The following is a 22,598-nucleotide window of genomic DNA, read 5'->3' as shown; positions in this document are numbered from 1 at the left end:
GCCGCCCAAGGATAAATATGGCAAATATATCTTGAAATCTGGGAGGTACTTTCTGGTACTCACAGCTAGAACACTGTATATGTTTTACAAAAATATGTCAGAGGAGTCCCTCTGTCAAGTCAAAGTCCCTCCTGTGCCAGGACCTGGTCTTCCCAGGCCATCTCCCATCCCAGTATTAACCAGTCTTTTGAGGTGCATTGGGTGGCACCAATTTTCGTTTCTATAGCCCTTGGCCTCTCGCCTGTTATACAGCAAGGGTTACAGTGGGGGCTAGTCCTCTGGCTGTATTCCCTTTGAGGGACCCCTTAAAGGTTTTATGCTGAACCCTGTAGCAGAGCGTTCAATGTTCTTATCTATTCAAAGAATCCTGGAGAAACCCAATTTCTAATACAGCCTACCTGGGTGAGTACAAGAGTGGGATTACAAAATCATATTGTTCATTCTATACTGTATATTAGGAAATACTGTATAGTGACATCACTATAGTGAGTATTACAAGGTGTACAGCTGCCTTGACAGAGCCTCTTCATGTTATGGGACAAGAAAAAAAAACAGAAAGGGAAGCTGAGAAAAACCTGGTACAAGTGCAGGAATGGGAAAGGACAATGCTAGAAACCAAGGAATGGCCAAGAGGTGCCACCAGGGAGAAGGCATCATGGTAAATCTTAGGATGAGGACAAAGGATAGAGAAAACAATACTTCTGTTTAAAAAGTAGAAGGTCCTACATGGGGGAAGCCATTAGGCCATGAATGCCCCGAAGTTGGACCCACCTGTGCTCAAACTTAATCTGGCTCACCAGTGACCACTGTGAACAAAGTAGTTGATGTCCAGCAAAGACTGGAGGGCTGCCAGAGAAGCCGGGCTGGTGGCAGGAGTTACCCATTCTACAGGCCTTTGACATGTCTGCTACAAGGATTCCCTCAAACAGCAACAAACAGAACAAAATGAAAACAGCCCGGTGGTCTACTGAAAGGCGGGAAGGAGGATGGACCAATCAGGACGGATAACACAGCAACAACCAAATTGACAATAATGAATGATTAAGGGATCCTGAGAGAATGCAGCTATGGGTGGTCTAAAGTAGGGTTGTAGTACTTGAGATTGGTCTTGGTCTCAAGACCAGTCTTGAGACCACTTTTGAAGCCCAGTCTTGTCTTGGAATTGACCACAATTTTACTCGGTCTTGTTTCAGTCTCAACCATAGAAGATTCAGGATTTTATTTCAAGACTGGTCAAGACCACAAGTGCAGGAATATCACTAAATTAACTGTATATTGTCTGATTTCTTTGTTAATATCATTACTGTGACTTACTGTAAAATTTCCTGCTTTAAATACAACATAAGTCACTGAGAATTAAAATTTTTTGTTACCGTTAACAGCTGTCATCCCTCCCCCTTCCTACCCCCCTTCACACACACTGGTCTAGTTCTTGTCTTGACTTGGTCTTGCCCTGCTTTTGTCTTGGTCTTGACTTTGTTTCAATTCCTCAAAGTCTTGTTCTTGTCTTGGTCTCAATGCACTTTGGTCTTTGTCATGACTTGATCTCAGTTTAGGTGGTCTTCACTACAATACTAGTCCAAAGTGACAACCTACCAGGGCCTACCAATCCACCAGGGGAAGGCAAAATTCAGTGCCAGCAACCAGATGCAAGTTTGCACTGCAGCATCAGGTCAGACAAGGAGGAATCATAGCCAGGCTGAGCACCACAGTGCTACTGATCCCAACACTGCAATTCCTGAGAGAGAGAGGAAGACCAGTCTTCCCAGCAGAGTTTGCAACAATAACATCACAGCCCACAGTATGAGCATCAATATGAAACATCAAGCAGGGAACCCACAAAAGGATCATCAGAGAAGCTAATCCAAAAATCCACTAGCCAAATGCCAGTGAGAAAGATAAATGGAGAAGCTTTGACAAGCACCTTCAGATCACCCTCCAGAACAAGCTAAGAGGCAGTTTAACCTCTAAATTGAATATCTTTGGTCAAATCATCAAGAAAGGCAATGCAAGCTTTTCAGAGGAGAACCATTCCCAAGTAGACAGGAGAAGGGAGATAGAAATGCTCCAGCTGATGAATTAGCAATCTCTTTTGTGGAAATCATGGAGGAAAACGAAGGACCAGGAAAAGTACTGTTTGAAAAACCTGTGGAACCAGATAAAAGAAAGACTCACATACCTGAAGGGAACTGAAAGGATCAAGAAATGCAGAAGCTGCAGGGAGAAAGCAAAGGCTAGTTTCATCCCAACACTCCTCCAGACTCCTGAAAAGGCTTGAGGAGCTGGAAACATGGGCCCGGATTAAAATAAAACCAGCCAAGCTCCACAGTCTCTCAATCTGGAATCAGGAACGACAACATCTCCTTGGCAGTCAATGGTGAGAAAACTCCACTTTTGTTGGATCAACCTGTGAAAAGCCATTGAAGGCATTACAAAGGCCAACCTGTCTGATGAGCACATGACTGCCTGTCACATCCCAGGTCTTTGACTGTCCGATCATGGTATGTGGAGGATGCCCCAAGTGAGGTTGAGCTTCCTTATGAGGGCTGCATACAATAACCTTCCCAGTCCCCAGAACTTGCACTTCTGGTTTGGCTTAGAGGAGACCTGGCAACTCTGCAATTTCCCGAACCTGAGGTTGCAGCACATCCTTTCTGGCTACAAGGTGGCATTGACACAAGGCTGTTATGGATGGCATCATAATCGGGTACTGTGTCAGCTAGTCAAAAATCATGGAGACACACAGGCTGGAAGCAAACAGGGTCAGCCTGGTAACATCTCAGTGGCTGATCCAGTTTGTCAGGCAAGGGGGCAAGGCTCAGAACAGCAGCACAATGGAGTGGTCCCTCCTGTCACTAGGAGGTGAATGGAACATGAGCATTGAGCTCTACCACCAGTTTCCACAAGCATTCCCACAAGAGATTACCACACTCTCCCTACGGCCAGATATAGTGCATTGGTCCACCTCTACTAGGACAGTTATTACAGCTGAATTGTTCCATGGGAAGAGAGAATAGAGGCTGCCTTCAAAATAGAAGGAAAAGTACACTGAACTGTCAGCTGCATGCTCACAAGCAGGGTGGAGGACGTTCAACTAATCAGTGGAAATTGGGTGCAGAGGCTACACTGGAATATCCACCCAGCAGTTCCTTAAGTCTCTTGGGACCACAGGCTCAAAGTTGAGGAAGGCTTTCCAAGGCTTGTTGGAAGAGAATAGAATAGAACATATCTTTATTGTCCACCATATTTAATGTCCATAATAGTATATCATTACTGTCCACCAGGGATATTTGTCTTTGGCTCACCAAACACAAGAACACCACAAAGACAGACATTTTTAGTTACCAGGGGGACTCTATAGAGCTTTCTGGAGTTCAAAGGCTCAAACATGCTGTATCAGTGGTGTGGCAAATCCATACGTAACTGGTGGTACTGAGCATGTATTAATGGTGCCAGTGGGGCTCATCACAACTTTAATCACTGGGTCAGTCTGTATGGTTCTGGAAACACCACTGATGATGTGTCCCAGTGCATCCTAGGATGTATCTTTGAATCGAATCATCCTGTTTCTGTCTCTGGATCTGAAGAAAGCACAAGGTGTGGGGAAAGCAAGGATCTTTGAGCTGGCTGCAGGGGTGGTAGGGAGACATCCCCACCACTGCTCCACCACCTCAAGATGTTCCGAGATTAAAGGGTCGTCCCTGCTGACAACCCTGCAGCTGGTTCAATGGCACTGTCGGAGGTGTGTCAGGCAGAAATGCACAGCAGGTGGACCCACCTGTGCTCACATCTAATTTACAATGAAATGCCACCATATAAAAAGAGGGCGGAGCCAGTCTTTGGTGATCGTTGCACTTTCCACCCGGTGAATACAGGCTTTTATGGATTTGTGGGTGTCATGAAACACAAATCTACTGTGTTGTGCAAGCACCCAGCAATGTATAGACCCTTTTCAGTCACGTGACCTTCGTAAACGCGACCACCATTTTGGACATGTAGCGGACTTCAGCTCGAATTGGTTTGAATGCGAGGAAGGCGACAAACGGAGAACATACAAGAAAAAGGAGCGAGATGCAGAAAACACCTTCGCTATCCAGCGACGTAGGGCATTTACAGGGCGAGCAGAGGGAGAAATAACAAGAGTAACGACACATTAGCAACGCCGTACAGAAATAACGGTTTATGGCACAGACCCTTTCGGTTCTCGCTCATCTAGCTGCTACAATGACTGCTTAGACTGCAACAATAATACCTAACACACATTTAAGTATCTGTCGTAAAGACGTGAAACTCGTCGAGTGACGAGTGTGTTCATTGATAAGCTAACACAATCTAAAAGTAGACATACCATCACACTGCCCTGGCGCTGTGTACAGTTTACCTTCTATGGTTTGTGCACTCACTATTTGCCATTACTTTTTCCAACCGTTGTTACAGATTACAGGGAACGGCCTGGATTTAAGAGACAAATACATGTTCCTCTTATTTTGAACACTTATTTGTAGGCAGTGCTTAATTTGTAAAGTGGGAGGTCCCGGAGCGCAGAGGATGAGCGGCTCCGGTGCGGAAAAAAAGAGGGGGGGAGGGGGGCGCGGCGCTGCGCTTCTGGGCATGTTTTGTAATAACACTGCAAATTAAGTTCATCTGCAGATATTTTGTGGATGTCGTTTCATGAGAGAAATCACCAACAAGGCAGATATCAAAATCAGACATTAACACTAAATAAACTTGCATTTTTTTATTTAATTATTTGTTTTATTTTTTTTTTGTTACATGGTCAAAAGAGGTGTCGGATCACCGGATCCAGTGTAAATAGCTGCCGGAGCCAACGCCCGAGGTTCCGGAGCGCGCTCCGGCTTGCTCCCCCTCAAATTAAGCGCTGTTTGTAGGACACTGCCTCTGATCTGTCCTACAGTCTACCAACAGCAAAGGAACACAACGCTAGCTAATGTCGTTAGCTAATAGCTACTACAGAAGAACAAAGAGGTTACAATGGGTTATTTTAGCCTATTTGGTTACACACTCGCCGCCACAGAATGTTAACAGCAATGTAATGCCTTTTCTGGCTAATTTTATTTGTCTTACCTCCAACAAAGTGGTCACTACACAAGCGTTGGTATGCCGCTATCCATCTTCTCCGTCGGTCAGCATCTACTGGGATCCGATAAAATGATAACCCTTGCCTTGTTTGTTGATGGTTACTACATCCAGGTGCACAACAATATAGTGGCATGATGGAAGTCTTGCTGAAAATAAACACTTTCTTTGCTGCCATTCCTCAATGCTGGCTGTGGTAAACTACTGGTAGTACATGTCCAAAATGGTGGCCGTGTTTGTCGTGACGTCACGTGAAAAGGGTCTATAGGTGATGGCCATTTATCAACAAACACACACGGATAGGAAGAAAAGCAGCATTTACAAAGCTTTTGTAAATCTGGCGTAAATGTTTTGTCTGGTTAAGGTTACTCAATGTGTTTTACTCATTTACCCACAATTTACTCAAAGATTGTTTATAAAATATAACAACAAGTCATTGCTGTACTCATGATACATTCAAGACTCTGAATTCCTCTAAAACCTAAACTCTTACAAACGCACATAAAATCACAGAAATATGTACCTTGACTCCATCGTCCAGCTGCATCGTGGAAGGATGTGACACGTCAGGTTTGTCTCTTTGATTAAAGACAAAGTTAAATTAATGTTAAGGTATGGAAAGAAATACAGGGTGTTTCAAAAAAATTTGATATCATTTCACAATCTAATAACTTTGCCAATTCTCATTCAATTGACCTCAAATTTTAACAGCATGTGTGCAAACAGGTCAAAATTTAATGTTTAATGTTTTTATCTTTTTAGGTATAGAAATGCCATTCACTGGAAAAGAAAAGGTGTTTTGTGTGTTAGAGTACACTTGAACATAGTCGAACAAGACTGTGCAGCGTGCATTTATAAGAGAATTCTCTAAAAATGCACCAACTGCAATGCAGATTTGGACATGGCACAAAAAGTTCAAAGAGGAAGACTGTCTGTGTGTCTGTATGTTTGTGCGTCTGTGTCTCAGGCGGCGCACATATTGAAAATTTGTGAAATTGTTCATGGAATCCACATACCTTTGAATTTCTCATTCAAATTTTGAGGAATAAATCTTATATTGCTCAACATTAAGCCTGTTCAGTTTCATTTGCCTAGCCCAGGGGTACTCAATTAGAAACTCAAAAGGTCCACTCACCAAATTTCCAATCTGTCCAGGGTCTGGAACAGTGACGATTTACAACCCCGATTCCAAAAAAGTTGGGACAAAGTACAAATTGTAAATAAAAACGGAATGCAATAATTTACAAATCTCAAAAACTGATATTGTATTCACAATAGAACATAGACAACATATCAAATGTCGAAAGTGAGACATTTTGAAATTTCATGCCAAATATTGGCTCATTTGAAATTTCATGACAGCAACACATCTCAAAAAAGTTGGGACAGGGGCAATAAGAGGCTGGAAAAGTTAAAGGTACAAAAAAGGAACAGCTGGAGGACCAAATTGCAACTCATTAGGTCAATTGGCAATAGGTCATTAACATGACTGGGTATTAAAAGAGCATCTTGGAGTGGCAGCGGCTCTCAGAAGTAAAGATGGGAAGAGGATCACCAATCCCCCTAATTCTGCGCCGACAAATAGTGAAGCAATATCAGAAAGGAGTTCGACAGTGTAAAATTGCAAAGAGTTTGAACATATCATCATCTACAGTGCATAATATCATCAAAAGATTCAGAGAATCTGGAAGAATCTCTGTGCGTAAGGGTCAAGGCCGGAAAACCATACTGGGTGCCCGTGATCTTCGGGCCCTTAGACGGCACTGCATCACATACAGGCATGCTTCTGTATTGGAAATCACAAAATGGGCTCAGGAATATTTCCAGAGAACATTATCTGTGAACACAATTCACCGTGCCATCCGCCGTTGCCAGCTAAAACTCTATAGTTCAAAGAAGAAGCCGTATCTAAACATGATCCAGAAGTGCAGACGTCTTCCCTGGGCCAAGGCTCATTTAAAATGGACTGTGGCAAAGTGGAAAACTGTTCTGTGGTCAGACGAATCAAAATGTGAAGTTCTTTATGGAAATCAGGGACACCGTGTCATTCAGACTAAAGAGGAGAAGGGCGTCCCAAGTTGTTATCAGCGCTCAGTTCAGAAGCCTGCATCTCTGATGGTATGGGGTTGCATTAGTGCATGTGGCATGGGTAGCTTACACATCTGGAAAGACACCATCAATGCTGAAAGGTATATCCAGGTTCTAGAGCAACATATGCTCCCATCCAGACGACGTCTCTTTCAGGGAAGGCCTTGCATTTTCCAACATGACAATGCCAAACCACATACTGCATCAATTACAGCATCATGGCTGTGTAGAAGAAGGGTCCGGGTACTGAACTGGCCAGCCTGCAGTCCAGATCTTTCACCCATAGAAAACATTTGGCGCATCATAAAATGGAAGATACGACAAAAAAGACCTAAGACAGTTGAGCAACTAGAATCCTACATTAGACAAGAATGGGTTAACATTCCTATCCCTAAACTTGAGCAACTTGTCTCCTCAGTCCCCAGACGTTTACAGACTGTTGTAAAGAGAAAAGGGGATGTCTCACAGTGGGAAACATGGCCTTGTCCCAACTTTTTTGAGATGTGTTGTTGTCATGAAATTTAAAGTCACCTAATTTTTCTCTTTAAATGATACATTTTCTCAGTTTATACATTTGATATGTCATCTATGTTCTATTCTGAATAAAATATGGAATTTTGAAACTTCCACATCATTGCATTCCGTTTTTATTTACAATTTGTACTTTGTCCCAACTTTTTTGGAATCGGGGTTGTAATTCCAAAATTAGAACTCCGAACAAAAAAGGCAGTAAATCCACAAAAATGTTTATTGAACTATGCACAAAATGTGATATGTTCTGTCCATATCAGTGTGAAAGGTGACACCTTTTTTGTGCCACCAGTTCTTTAAACTTGGGCATGAAAGGTGTGAGGGCCAGGCGTAGACACTGGTGTAAATGTTCATTAGTGAGTGTGCTCCTGTATTTGTTCTTCAACATATTCATAGTTGAAATAGCAGACTCACAACAGTATGTTGAAGGGAACATGGTGAGAATTTGAAGGGCCATTTCCTGCAAGACGGGGACACCTGCTCCAGGGACCATCTTAGTCCAAAAGGTGGCAGGGTCACAGACAGATTCCTGCAGTGCAAGGTTTTCCTGAAGCTCAATCAGCTCTGATTGAAGGGAAGCAGCACTAGCCCATGGGCAGACCTTCAGTTGAGAATTCTGTGATATTTTTTTTTTTTTACCAGGAATGGATTTTCAATGCACAGTAAGACTTGTTTTCCCAAAGTGAAATCTCCAAAGCGAGTTTCAAAATTTTCAATCAATTTGTCCAGGAATTCAGCATAATTGTGATGGTGTCTTCCTGAAGCTTGACTTTTCAGTTTTGGGAAGTGAAGCAGGCCCTCCTCCTGTATGTCACTTTTGAATATTTCCAGTTTCCTTTGAAAAGCACGGATCGCTGACATGAAAGGTGTAATAAACCGTGTTATTTTTGCCCTGGAGCTTCAAATTCAGATCATTGATGTGGCAAGTACTGTAATGTCAGATAGAAATGCAGCAATTTCCATTTTTTCATTGTTTTGCAGGAATTCCGCAAATTGTTTTGCTTTTGGACTCTTCTGATCCAACAGAATCATTTCTAGCTCTTTCCATAGTGTCCAAAACCGCTCCAGTACTTTGCCTTTACTAAGCCACCTGACATTGTTATGAAGAAGCAAATCATTAAATTCTGCATTAACCTCTGTAAGGAATGAGCGCAGCAAGTGAGGCTGCAGAGCAGATGATGCCCTCAAAAAATTGACAAGTCTCATTACTGTTGTCATGACTTCTGAATACTTCTCTCCAAGGCCGGCACACAAAGCCATCTGATGAATGACACAGTGGTATGCTATGAGGTCAGGGTGATGAGCTTTTAAGCGGGACACTAACCCCGTCCGGCGGCACGGTGGTGTAGTGGTTAGCGCTGTCGCCTCACAGCAAGAAGGTCCGGGTTCGAGCCCCGTGGCCGGCGAGGGCCTTTCTGTGTGGAGTTTGCATGTTCTCCCCATGTCCGCGTGGGTTTCCTCCGGGTGCTCCGGTTTCCCCCACAGTCCAAAGACATGCAGGTTAGGTTAACTGGTGACTCTAAATTGAGCGTAGGTGTGAATGTGAGTGTGAATGGTTGTCTGTGTCTATGTGTCAGCCCTGTGATGACCTGGCGACTTGCCCAGGGTGTACCCCACCTTTCGCCCGTAGTCAGCTGGGATAGGATCCAGCTTGCCTGCGACCCTGTAGAACAGGATAAAGCGGCTACAGATAATAAGATGAGATGAGAGACTAACCCCGTCTCTCCCAGTCATACTTGGGGCTCCATCAGTAGCAATTGAAACAACATGCTTCAGGTCTATCTCTCTGACTCTCAACATCTCCATCACTGCTTCATAAACGTCATCCCCTCTTGTGTGTCCATCAAGGGTTGTGAGGCCTAACACATCTTCAAAGAATTCTCCCTTCTCTTCATCAAAAACTCTGACAAACACCAGAAATTGGGCATTATCTGTGTTGTCTGTGGATTCATCCAAAGCCAATGATATGCATTTAGCCTTTTTAACAGCAGATTCCATTTGGTCCAGTACATCAGCAAGGACTTCAGTTTGTCTCAGTGCAGTGGAATCAGAGAGGGGTATTTGATTTATTTTTTGTATGTCATCTCTTTGATTTCCCTCAAACAGAGCGATTGCTACTTCATTCATGCACTCCTTCACGATTTCCGCGTCAGTGGATGTTTTTTTGTGCTTGCCTAAGACCCACGCCACTCGCAGTGAGGTTTCAGTTGCACGCTCCTGTTGTGTGGCTGACCTGACTATCACACTGCGTGTTGCTTGGTATGATGCTTGCATTTGGCTTATCTTTCTGGTCCTTACCTTGGAGTTTTGTGGGTACTTCTGCTCAAAGTAGCCATGTTTTTTTTCGTAATGATGTTTCATGTTTCCACTTTTGACAAGGGCAACTGTCTCATTACAAATTAAACACATTGGTTTCGTGCTCCCTGCAGGCAGCACAAATACATATTTGTCGGTCCACTCTAACTTAAATTCACGATTATCGGAATCCACCTTTCGCTTTTTGTCATGTTTGGAGCACGCCATGATTTTTGCTTGCTAAACAAACAGGTACCATTCGCAAATCTGCCCGTGTTGTAGTGAATGGTGACCTGCGTGATCCACAGACAGCGGTGGGGAAAAACACTCGCAGAGCTCGCGGTAACACTGAGTTGTCATAGTGATGTTATTATACGCATCTGCTGATTGGACATTGGATTGGGCATGAGGTAAATACATGATCAGAATCGCATCCAGTAGAGGAAAAAAGATATAGCACGTAATCACGCGCCAATTAAATCTTGCTTGGATCACTATGATGAAATTAGAATATTGAATTTAATCTCGGTCCGAATTTCATTGCATTTGGGTCCGGATCCAGACCGGAGTACACCTATTGAGTACCCCTAGACTATATACTTTCTGGGATATTTACATCTGAAATAATATCTCATTTTTTGAAACACCCTGTACTTGGAGATGTGCTCTTCTAGGAAAATAATAAATGATTAGGTGGTCTGAAGAAGTGGAGTTTCTGTTAGCACATCAATTGGTTTATTTTGCAGAACAATTCACAATCAATTCTCTCACAATTAAAGGAGAACTGAAGGCAATTTTTTTATTATCAAAATTCTATTTCTCATTTTATTAAATATCGGAATGCATGTTTGATCGCTATTTTGTCGCTGCTATAGCGAGTTCTGAGTGTTTGAAATATGCTCTGTAATATATCAGTCCGTATGTCAAAGCAACGGCCGTAAACGAGATTCGTTGAGACCTGTGCGAGACATCGTAGGACGGAAGTAAATCGTACAGCGGAAATCAAAGTGACCGACATCGGCCAACGTTGTCAAAAGACGCGCGCGCCCTCTTTCGAATGCAGACGTAATCAAGCCGGAAGTTTTGTTTGTTTTGATAGCAATCAGGAAAGTTTGAAAAAAGTTGGCAGTAATCGCCATTTAAACTCGTTTTTGTGCAATATTTCGTTTGGAAAACAGTTTTCAAAATGGTGGCACTGACACCTGGCTGACACTTCTTCACGTTTCGAAGTCTCGCACAAGTCTCGTGAAGATCGCGCGGATAAGCGACGCCTGCCGTGGACCAAACGAAATAAATTCAACACGGCTAAAAACCGAATTGGCCGATAAGTATAATATTTAACTGCGATTAGTTGCCAATACGAGTCATGATATAAAGTTACTAAAACCGAAAACGTAATTGAATAACACGTTAATTAAGAAATAAAGCAAGTTTAAAAATGACTTCAGTTCTCCTTTAACAATGCGTTTACTTTTAATTAATTAATTAAATTTAACTGTGGTGTAAACATATTAAAAACAATATCTTAATTCTTCTTGCACAGTGAAACTAGAAACTTAAATATGCTTCTTGAGGTTTTCTTTTCATTAATTTTTGTTTTAAAAAAGTAGGTTAATTATAAACCAGGATCAAATAAAACTTTTCTTCAGTTCATTAATAATATCAGTGCATGTAGGTTTTCCTATGGAGTACGTTTTCATTAATTTCATATAAAATTGTTTGTGAGAAATTCCTTACCTTTCTTTCTCTCCATGTTGAAACGTTAATGGATAATCCATTGATCTGTCACTCCTCATCGACTGAATGCTGGGCCCAGATGAGCAGGAACTTTCACTGTGACGTCTAATTGAAAACCACATGTATGTTTACATTTTTCACTCAGGAGTTCTACTTTGCAGAAAGTGTGAAAATTGTGGTTCACATGGCTACTCGCGCAAGCTGCCTGCATTTGGGATTTTTTTGTTTCTGTCTCTGTCCCACGTTCTATCATTGGTTTGTGACAGAAAATGCCATCACCACTCTGCTACCATCCTCTGTCCAAGATGTTGTTCGTCCCTCCGAGACAATAACAGTCCTTATACGCCCTTTGGATATTCTGTTTTGGGGTCCGGGCCCACAATGCCTTTTAGTCTGTTTCTCTGCTACAGTGTCTCCTGGCTCTGATTATGGATCATTCTTGGTTAGTTTTGCCTTCTTGTGCTCCAACTCTCTAATGGTCTCTGATTATAATTAAAGGACTGACTTTAATAAATCCAATGCTGAGTTTATAACAACACTGCTTTGTCATTGAACAGTACTTTCCTTTTGGTTTCAACATGGCAGAGGATGAGGAATTCCCTTGTGTTACAACAAACAGAAACTATATGAGCTCGAAGCTCTTCAAATCTGATCTATGGTCTGATTTTTTCTACATTTAACCTATTGGTCTGATTTTACATCCATAATCCGGGCAGGCAACGTGCACTTCATTTAACATCTCTTTTCATAGGCAGAATTAAAAATGAACCAACAATGTATATTAAAATATTTTTAAATAGTATATAAAGTTGTTTATGAGATATTCCTCACCTTTTCATGATGCGTGTGTGTGACTGTCCAAATTTTATTGGAATCCCCATTGACCGGTCACTCTTCAGAGACACAAAGCTGCGTTCAGGTGACTCTGAGACATTTTCTTGATGCAGACTGAATACATCAACAATCAATTCAGTCAACAACAAAAGTTATTTTTTAATTTACTATTAATAATAATAATAATAATAATAATAATAATAATAATAATAATAGTAGTAGTAGTGTAATGTCATTGTATAAAATTGTTTATGAGGCATTCTGATTTGTTTTGGTCAAACAAGTTCCATGTTGAAACGTTAATGGATGACCCATTGATCTGTCACTCCTCATCGACTGAATGCTGGGCCCAGATGAGCAGGAACTTTCACTGTGACGTCTAATTGAAAACCACATGTATGTTTACATTTTTCACTCAGGAGTTCTACTTTGCAGAAAGTGTGAAAATTGTGGTTCACATGGCTACTCGCGCAAGCTGCCTGCATTTGGGTTTTTTTTTTGTTTCTGTCTCTGTCCCACGTTCTATCATTGGTTTGTGACAGAAAATGCCATCACCACTCTGCTACCATCCTCTGTCCAAGATGTTGTTGTTCCTCCCTCCGAGACAATAACAGTCCTTATACGCCCTTTGGATATTCTGTTTTGGGGTCCGGGCCCACAATGCCTTTTAGTCTGTTTCTCTGTTACAGTGTCTCCTGGCTCTGATTATGGATCATTCTTGGTTAGTTTTGCCTTCTTGTGCTCCAACTCTCTAATGGTCTCCGATTATGATTAAAGGACCGACTTTAATAAATTCAATGCTGAGTTTATAACAACACTGCTTTGTCATTGAACAGTACTTTCCTTTTGGTTTCAACATGGCAGAGGATGAGGAATTCCCTTGTGTTACAACAAACAGAAACTATATGAGCTCGAAGCTCTTCAAATCTGATCTATGGTCTGAGTTTTCCTACATTTAACCTATTGGTCTGATTTTACATCCATAATCCGGGCAGGCAACGTGCACTTCATTTAACATCTCTTTTCATAGGCAGAATTAAAAATGAACCAACAATATATATTAAAATATTTTTAAATAGTATATAAAGTTGTTTATGAGATATTCCTCACCTTTTCATGATGTGTGTGTGTGATTGTCCAAATTTTATTGGAATCCCCATTGACCGGTCACTCTTCAGAGACACAAAGCTGCGTTCAGGTGACTCTGAGCCATTTTCTTGATGCAGACTGAATACATCAACAATCAACTCAGTCAACAACAAAAGTTCTTTTTTAATTTACTATTAATAATAATAATAATAATAATAATAATAATAATAATAGTGTAATGTCATTGTATAAAATTGTTTATGAGGCATTCTGATTTGTTTTGGTCTCTGTCCCATGTTGAAAGGTGTCCCATGCACCTTTCTTTCTCGACATGTTGAAATGTTCTTGGAAAATCCTCACTCCTCACAGACAACACTGGGTTCAGGTGAGCTGGAATTTTCTTTCTGAAATTTAATGTACACAGTGTGTCTGTGTACTCTCCGACTGAATGATTTATAATCCTACTGTCCGGTGTCACCCGGAAGAGGACGGGTTCCCTTTTGAGTACAACCCCGATTCCAAAAAAGTTGGGACAAAGTACAAATTGTAAATAAAAACGGAATGCAATAATTTACAAATCTCAAAAACTGATATTGTATTCACAATAGAACATAGACAACATATCAAATGTCGAAAGTGAGACGTTTTGAAATTTCATGCCAAATATTGGCTCATTTGAAATTTCATGACAGCAACACATCTCAAAAAAGTTGGGACAGGGGCAATAAGAGGCTGGAAAAGTTAAAGGTACAAAAAAGGAACAGCTGGAGGGCCAAATTGTAATTCATTAGGTCAATTGGCAATAGGTCATTAACATGACTGGGTATAAAAAGAGCATCTTGGAGTGGCAGCGGCTCTCAGAAGTAAAGATGGGAAGAGGATCACCAATCCCCCTAATTCTGCGCCGACAAATAGTGGAGCAATATCAGAAAGGAGCTCGACAGTGTAAAATTGCAAAGAGTTTGAACATATCATCTACAGTGCATAATATCATCAAAAGATTCAGAGAAACTGGAAGAATCTCTGTACGTAAGGGTCAAGGCCGGAAAACCATACTGGGTGCCCATGATCTTCGGGCCCTTAGACGGCACTGCATCACATACAGGCATGCTTTTGTATTGGAAATCACAAAATGGGCTCAGGAATATTTCCAGAGAACATTATCTGTGAACACAATTCACCATGCCATCCGCCGTTGCCAGCTAAAACTCTATAGTTCAAAGAAGAAGCTGTATCTAAGCATGATCCAGAAGCGCAGACGTCTTCTCTGGGCCAAGGCTCATTTAAAATGGACTGTGGCAAAGTGGAAAACTGTTCTGTGGTCAGACGAATCAAAATTTGAAGTTCTTTATGGAAATCAGGGACGCCGTGTCATTCGGACTAAAGAGGAGAAGGACGACCCAAGTTGTTATCAGCGCTCAGTTCAGAAGCCTGCATCTCTGATGGTATGGGGTTGCATGTGTGGCATGGGCAGCTTACACATCTGGAAAGACACCATCAATGCTGAAAGGTATATCCAGGATCTAGAGCAACATATGCTCCCATCCAGACGACGTCTCTTTCAGGGAAGACCTTGCATTTTCCAACATGACAATGCCAAACCACATACTGCATCAATTACAGCATCATGGCTGCGTAGAAGAAGGGTCCGGGTACTGAACTGGCCAGCCTGCAGTCCAGATCTTTCACCCATAGAAAACATTTGGCGCATCATAAAACGGAAGATACGACAAAAAAGACCTAAGACAGTTGAGCAACTAGAATCCTACATTAGACAAGAATGGGTTAACATTCCTATCCCTAAACTTGAGCAACTTGTCTCCTCAGTCCCCAGACGTTTACAGACTGTTGTAAAGAGAAAAGGGGATGTCTCACAGTGGGAAACATGGCCTTGTCCCAACTTTTTTGAGATGTGTTGTTGTCATGACATTTAAAATCACCTAATTTTTCTCTTTAAATGATACATTTTCTCAGTTTAAACATTTGATATGTCATCTATGTTCTATTCTGAATAAAATATGGAATTTTGAAACTTCCACATCATTGCATTCCGTTTTTATTTACAATTTGTACTTTGTCCCAACTTTTTTGGAATTGGGGTTGTAGAACAGGAAAAAATGGGATGCTACAGGAGACGTGTTCCACACGATACTTTAAATGACTCACCTCTTATCTTTATCAGATGAACTCATTTTCAGGGTTTTTGCGATGCGTTTTCTTCAAAAACAAATGCAGACCTGCAATCACACAGAATCAAGCAAAGTTATCCAGCGCAGAAAATATGGAATCATTGACTGCTACATCGATTGATTGATGAATCATTCATCTTGTTTGAATCAGTCCAGTGTTTCTATTGACCAAATGATCACCAATGTTTCCCAGCAACCAATCACTGATCATCATTGTTCTCAACAACCAGTCACTGATCAATACTGTTCCCACTGACTAATTACATCCATTCCATACCATACCATTCATGCCTATTTTCCAACTCCTCATGATCACTGCTTCAATTTGTCCATGTTTTTGATAGAAACAATAGAATTTTCTTCACACATTAATCTTTTTGTGGTGCCATGGCAAAATACAGTTTCTATCTCTAATAAGTTACAACATAGTTTTCTATTCTGATAAAAACATCTATTCTGTTCTTTTCTTTTCTATTCTAAGTGTCCTGACTGGATGAAAAGGAAAACTTTTTTCTTTTCACATATTTTGATAACATTATTAAAATATCCTCCAGTAGAACGTGTTTTGTCGTCTGAACAATTGTGAAACAAATTGGTGTCATTAAAGATTAACAAAACTCAAAAAGTAAACTCATTTATACTGACAGATAATAACAAGACATGTTCAAATGTTCACTTGTATACTGTGTCCAGATTTTATTTTAAAATTTGTCCATGGGCGCTGACATTCTATTCTCGCCGAGATTTAAATATCATGCTCTGAGTACAAATTACACGAGAGAATCTGAGATCATGACATCACCTACACGCTACATGACCTACTGAGACTGAGATCTAGTGGATACATCGCTTCTGAATTGTTGTAAACAACCCTAAAGATGCCCGAGTGTCAAGTGGGTGTAAAAATAAGTCTGATCATTGATCATTTTATGTGACATGCTTTTATTTGTTTTTATTCACTGAGATAAAGCGACCTTTTTTGACGGCAAGAATAATGTTGCTATGGCAATGGGATTGTTTATGAGTATGCGTGTCAGTACTGCGTATGCGTTATCTAGCCGAGTGAGACTTAAACTTGATGAAAGTGAAGTCTGTTGATTCACGGATTTTAAGAAAGAAAGCACAACTTTATTCATCACACACTTGTGAAATTCCTCTCTGTATTTAACCCATCTGAAGCAGTGAACACATACATGAGCAATGAGCACACACACATACCCAGAGCAGTGGGCAGTCATGCTAACAGCGCCCGGGGAGCAGTTGGGAGTTCGGTGCCTCGCTTAAGGGCACCTCAGCCCAAGGCCGTCCCATATTAACCTAACTGCATGTCTTTGGACTGTGGGGGAAACCGGAGCACCCGGAGGAAACCCACGCTGACACGGGGAGAACATGCAAACTCCACACAGAAAGACCCTCGCTGGCCACTGGGCTTGAACCCAGAACCTTCTTGCTGTGAGGCGATAGTGCTCACCACTGCACCACCGTGCTACCCACAGTTGGCAGTAAAAATTACAGGGTTACAGAAAATTTCTGATTAGATTTTTAGAATTCGAAGCCTTTATTTACCATATACAGTTAGGTCCATATATATTTGGACACTGAAACAAATTTTCTTATTTTACCTGTTTACTGAAACATGTTCAAGTTATAGTTATATAATAAACATGCACATAAAGTCCATACTTTCAGCTTTCATTTGAGGGTATCCACATTAAAATTGGATGAAGGGTTTAGGAGTTTCAGCTCCTTAACATGTGCCACCCTGTTTTTAAAGGGACCAAAAGTAATTGGACAATTGACTCAAAGGCTATTTCATGGGCAGGTGTGGGAAATTCCTTCGTTATGTCATTCTCATTTAAGCAGATAAAAGGCCTGGAGTTGATTTGAGGTGTGGTGCTTGCATTTGGACAATTTTGCTGTGAAGAAAACATGCGGTCAAAGGAGCTCTCCATGCAGGTGAAACAAGCCATCCTTAAGCTGCGAAAACAGAAACAACCCATCCGAGAAATTGCTACAATATTAGGAGTGGCAAAATCTACAGTTTGGTACATCCTGAGAAAGAAAGAAAGCACTGGTGAACTCATCAATGCAAAAAGACCTAGATGCCCACAGAAGACAACAGTGGTGGATGATCGCAGAATAATTTCCATGGTGAAGAGAAACCCCTTCACAACAGCCAACCAAGTGAACAACTCTCTCCAGGAGGTAGGCGTATCAATATCCAAATCTACCATAAAGAGAAGACTGCATGAAAGTAAATACAGAGGGTTCACTGCACGGTGCAAGCCACTCATAAGCCTCAAGAATAAAAAGGCTAGATTGGACTTTGCTAAAAAACATCTAAAAAAGCCAGCACAGTTCTGGAAGAACATTCTTTGGACAGATGAAACCAAGATCAACCTCTACCAGAATGATGGAAAGAAAAAAGTATGGCGAAGGCGTGGTACAGCTCATGATCCAAAGCATACCACATCGTTTGTAAAACACGGTGGAGGCAGTGTGATGGCTTGGGCATGCATGGCTGCCAGTGGCCCTGGGTCACTAGTGTTTATTGATGATGTGACACAGGACAGAAGCAGCCAGATGAATTCTGAGGTATTCAGAGACATACTGTGTGCTCAAATCCAGCCAAACTGATTGGTCGGCATTTCATAATACAGATGGACAATGACCCAAAACATAAAGCCAAAGCAACCCAGGAGTTTATTAAAGCAAAGAAGTGGAATATTCTTGAATGGCCAAGTCAGTCACCTGATCTCAACCCAATTGAGCAGCATTTCACTTGTTAAAGACTAAACTTCAGACAGAAAGGCCCACAAACAAACAGCAACTGAAAACCGCTGCAGTAAAGGCCTGGCAGAGCATTAAAAAGGAGGAAACGCAGCGTCTGGTGATGTCCATGAGTTCAAGACTTCAGGCAGTCATTGCCAACAAAGGGTTTTCAACCAAGTATTAGAAATGAACATTTTATTTACAATTATTTAATTTGTCCAATTACTTTTGAGCCCCTGAAATGAAGGGATTGTGTTTAAAAAATGCTTTAGTTCCTCACATTTTTATGCAATCATTTTGTTCAACCCACTGAATTAAAGCTGAAAGTCTTAACTTCAACTGCATCTGAATTGTTTTGTTCAAAATTCATTGTGGTAATGTACAGAACCAAAATTAGAAAAATGTTGCCTCTCTCCAAATATTTACGGACCTAACTGTATATATATGTTACAGCACAGTGAAGTTCTTTCTCTGCATTCAAGTCACCTGAAGCATTGAAAACGCACATGCACCCAACCACAGAGAGAGAGAGCGAGAGAGGGGTGGTGCTAGGATTTTATTTTTTTTTAGAATTAGAAGCCTTTATTTGATGGCTCTGTGTAACGAAGGTAAACAGCGTTCTAGTGTGCTGTTAACATCACAGGTGGATATCCAGTTTCAGTGCAAATGGTTGTGTCCGGGTAAGCCTATTTTTAGCAATATTATCTCATCTCATCTCATTATCTGTAGCTGCTTTATCCTGTTCTACAGGGTCGCAGGCAAGCTGGAGCCTATCCCAGGCTGCCAGCTGACTACGGGCGAAAGGCGCGGTACACCCTGGACAAGTCGCCAGGTCATCACAGGGCTGCCACATAGACACAGACAACCATTCACACTCACATTCACACCTACGGTCAATTTAGAGTCACCAGTTAACCTAACCTGCATGTCTTTGGACTGTGGGGGAAACCGGAGCACCCGGAGGAAACCCACGCGGACACGGGGAGAACATGCAAACTCCGCACAGAAAGGCCCTCGCCGGCCACGGGGCTCGAACCCGGACCTTCTTGCTGTGAGGCGGCAGCGCTAACCACTACACCACCGTGCCGCCCTAGCAATATTATAACTTTTAAAATGGATTTATAATACATTCGGACAAATTACTCAATTCTGATTGGTCAATCAAGGAGGGCTTTTTTCCTTAACACGGGGCCGTATTTCTGAAATGCTATTGGCTAGTTAGTTATAACAATGAATGGTATTTGTAATTTATTTTAGATCAAGCACAGAGTTTTCTTGCATTTAGCAATCAGCTTTTGTAAAGAAGTTCCAATAAAATTTTGTAAACCACTTTCAAAATCCTCGTGTCGTGTTGCCGTGTCATGATTAGATTAGAGATTAGATTAGACAGAACTTTATTGATCCCTTTGGGAGGGTTCCCTCAGGGAAATTAAGATTCCAGCAGCATCATTGCAGGATAAACAGAGAACAGAAAATAGAGAAAAAACTTCTAGATAAATTAAATTAAATATTTACATATACAAATAAAAAAAGAATAAGATATGGGGAAGAGAGGAAGGGGGAGGGGGAAAAAGAAAAGGGGGGGCAGCAGGAGAGATATTGCACTTTATATTGCACATTGTCTGATATTGCTTATTATTAGGCTAAGCTACTGCTCCTTCCCGTCCTCCGTCCTCCTGTTCCCCCTCCTCCCCCTCAGAGAGGAGTTGTACAGTCTGATGGCGTGAGGGACAAAGGTGTTTTTGAGTCTGTTCATCCTGCACTTGGGAAGGAGCATTCTGTCACTGAACAGGCTCCTCTGGTTGCTGATGACGGTGTGCAGAGGGTGACTGGCATCATCCATGATGTTCAATAGTTTGTCCATAGTCCTCTTCTCTGCCACCATCACCAGAGAGTCCAGCTTCATGCCGACCACAGAACCGGCCCGCCTGATCAGTTTGTCCAGCCTGGATGTGTCCTTCTTGGATGTGCTGCCCCCCCCAGCACACCACGGTGTAAAACAGGACACTGGTGACCACAGACTGATAGAACATCCACAGGAGTTTCCTGCAGATGTTAAAGGACCGCAGCCTCCTAAGGAAGTATAGCCTGCTCTGTCCCTTCCTGTATAAGTGATTGGTGTTGCAAGTCCAGTCCAGCTTGCTGTCCAGCCACAGCCCGAGGTACTTGTAGGAATCCACAGCCTCCACCTCGACTCCCTCGATCAGAACTGGTCGTGACCTTGGTCTGGACCTCTCAAAGTCAATGACCAGCTCCTTGGTCTTCGAGGTGTTGAGCTGCAGATGGTTCCTGATGCACCACACAGCAAAGTCCCTCACCAGGCTCCTATACTCCTCCTCTCTGTCGTCACTGATACACCCAACGATGGCTGTGTCATCGGTGAACTTCTGAATGTGACACAACTCCGAGTTGTAGCAGAAGTCCGCGGTGTACAGGGTGAAGAGAAGAGGGGCCAGCACCATGCCCTGGGATGATGAAAGACACTTTAGAAACTGATTCAAACGTGCAAGATAGTCTCGCGCCCTGACTGGTTCAGAAAACGTGAATGACAAATGTTGGGAACTTGAATGGCTTCTGAAGTATGAATTTGGCCTGATATATTATAAACAAGTAATCGTATGGTTCCTCGTAAAATTAAGAATCAATTTCATTCGTGATTTCAAAGTTTTAAAATTTTCAAAACTTCAAAATCACTTGTGAAATTAATCCTTAATTTTACTTGGCTCCATATGATTACCTATACTGATTGTTACAAAGTTTTTTTTTTTTTGAAAAATACTTTTATTACATTTTCTCAAAATGCAAAACACACCGAACTGCTCAGACATGACAGAAAAAAAAACAGCAGAATGTGGGCTTGTGGGTACAGTAAATAGAAAATAATTATGAAAATAAAAATAAATGACAGTGGGCGCAATCTCCATCCAGCTTTCAATCTCCTGCAGCAAGACAGGGCAGTATCCAAATAGGAATCAATACAGAGCATACAAACATAGCAAGGCTACAAGGTGCTTGTTAGATAGTGAGCACTTAAAACAAAGTCACAGAGACAGGCTAGGCTGATATGGGAAATCCACGAAGCAAGGAAGATGACAGCGTGGGCCCAATATGCTGCAAGTAAGGGTCCCAGACCTTATAGAAAGCATCTATTTTGGAGTGAAGCATGCACGTGATGTATTCACGAGGAATGCAATCCATAACAATGTTGTGCCATGATGTGATTCACATGCACACACACCCAGAGCAGTGGGCAGCCATACTAGAGCACCCGGGGAGCAGTCAGGGGTTCGGTACCTTGCTCAAGGGCACTTCAGCCCAAGGCCGCCCCACGTCAATCTAACTGCATGTCTTTGGACTGTGAGGGAACACCGGAGCAGGTAAATGACAGTGTCATCCACACCAATGCCCGGTCGATATGCGAACTGCAGGGGGTCCATCTCGCTGTTCACCTGGTGTCGGAGGTGGGAGAGAACAATTCTCTCCATGATCTTCATGAGGTGAGACGTTAAAGCTACTGGCCAAAAGTGGTTGAGCTCCCTGGGGTGCGCAGTCTTGGGAACTGGAACCATACATGATGTTTTCCACAGAGGTGGAACTTTCTCCAGACTGAGGCTCAGGTTGAAAATGTACAGAAGAATCCCACAGAGCTGATTTGCACAGTCCTTAAGCAGTCTGGAGTTGATACCATCAGGGCCAGCAGCTTTCCTCGTCTTGATCCTCCTCAGCTCCTTCAACACCTGATCAGCTGTTATGGAGAGGCAAGGGGTGTAGCCGAGGTGTGACTCCTGTAGAGTGAGGTCGGGGGTGGAGTGTGTGGATTGGTCTGGCAGGGAGCGGAGGGGGGTGATGTGGTGTGAGGAGGGAGCTGTTGGTATCAGAGGTATTATGAGGGGGGGGGTGATAACACAGACAGGTCAGGACTATGGTGAGTGGGGGAGGGTGGGGTGGCACAGTCAAATCTGTTGA

At 42.1% G+C, this 22,598-nt stretch overlaps 1 protein-coding gene across 1 annotated transcript in view; it reads right to left on the bottom strand.

Annotated features, from left to right (window-relative positions):
- The window catches only part of LOC132888176 (NACHT, LRR and PYD domains-containing protein 12-like), a 48,833-nt gene that overhangs the window by 16,279 nt on the left and 9,956 nt on the right, over positions 1–22,598 (bottom strand). The window contains exons 2-7 of the mRNA XM_060924216.1: positions 15,838–15,908; positions 13,989–14,075; positions 13,693–13,809; positions 12,580–12,696; positions 11,749–11,853; positions 5,621–5,675 (exon numbers count right to left, since the gene is read on the bottom strand). Coding sequence (XP_060780199.1) covers positions 5,621–5,675; positions 11,749–11,853; positions 12,580–12,696; positions 13,693–13,809; positions 13,989–14,075; positions 15,838–15,863 — 507 coding nt within the window. The 5' untranslated portion in view covers positions 15,864–15,908. The remainder of the gene's footprint in view (positions 1–5,620; positions 5,676–11,748; positions 11,854–12,579; positions 12,697–13,692; positions 13,810–13,988; positions 14,076–15,837; positions 15,909–22,598) is intronic.

This window comes from Neoarius graeffei, chromosome 6 (genome assembly GCF_027579695.1).
Source record: "Neoarius graeffei isolate fNeoGra1 chromosome 6, fNeoGra1.pri, whole genome shotgun sequence".
Taxonomy (NCBI): Eukaryota; Metazoa; Chordata; class Actinopteri; order Siluriformes; family Ariidae; genus Neoarius; species Neoarius graeffei.
Note: the sequence above shows the minus strand (reverse complement) of the source record. Positions and strands in the feature narration are given on the sequence as shown.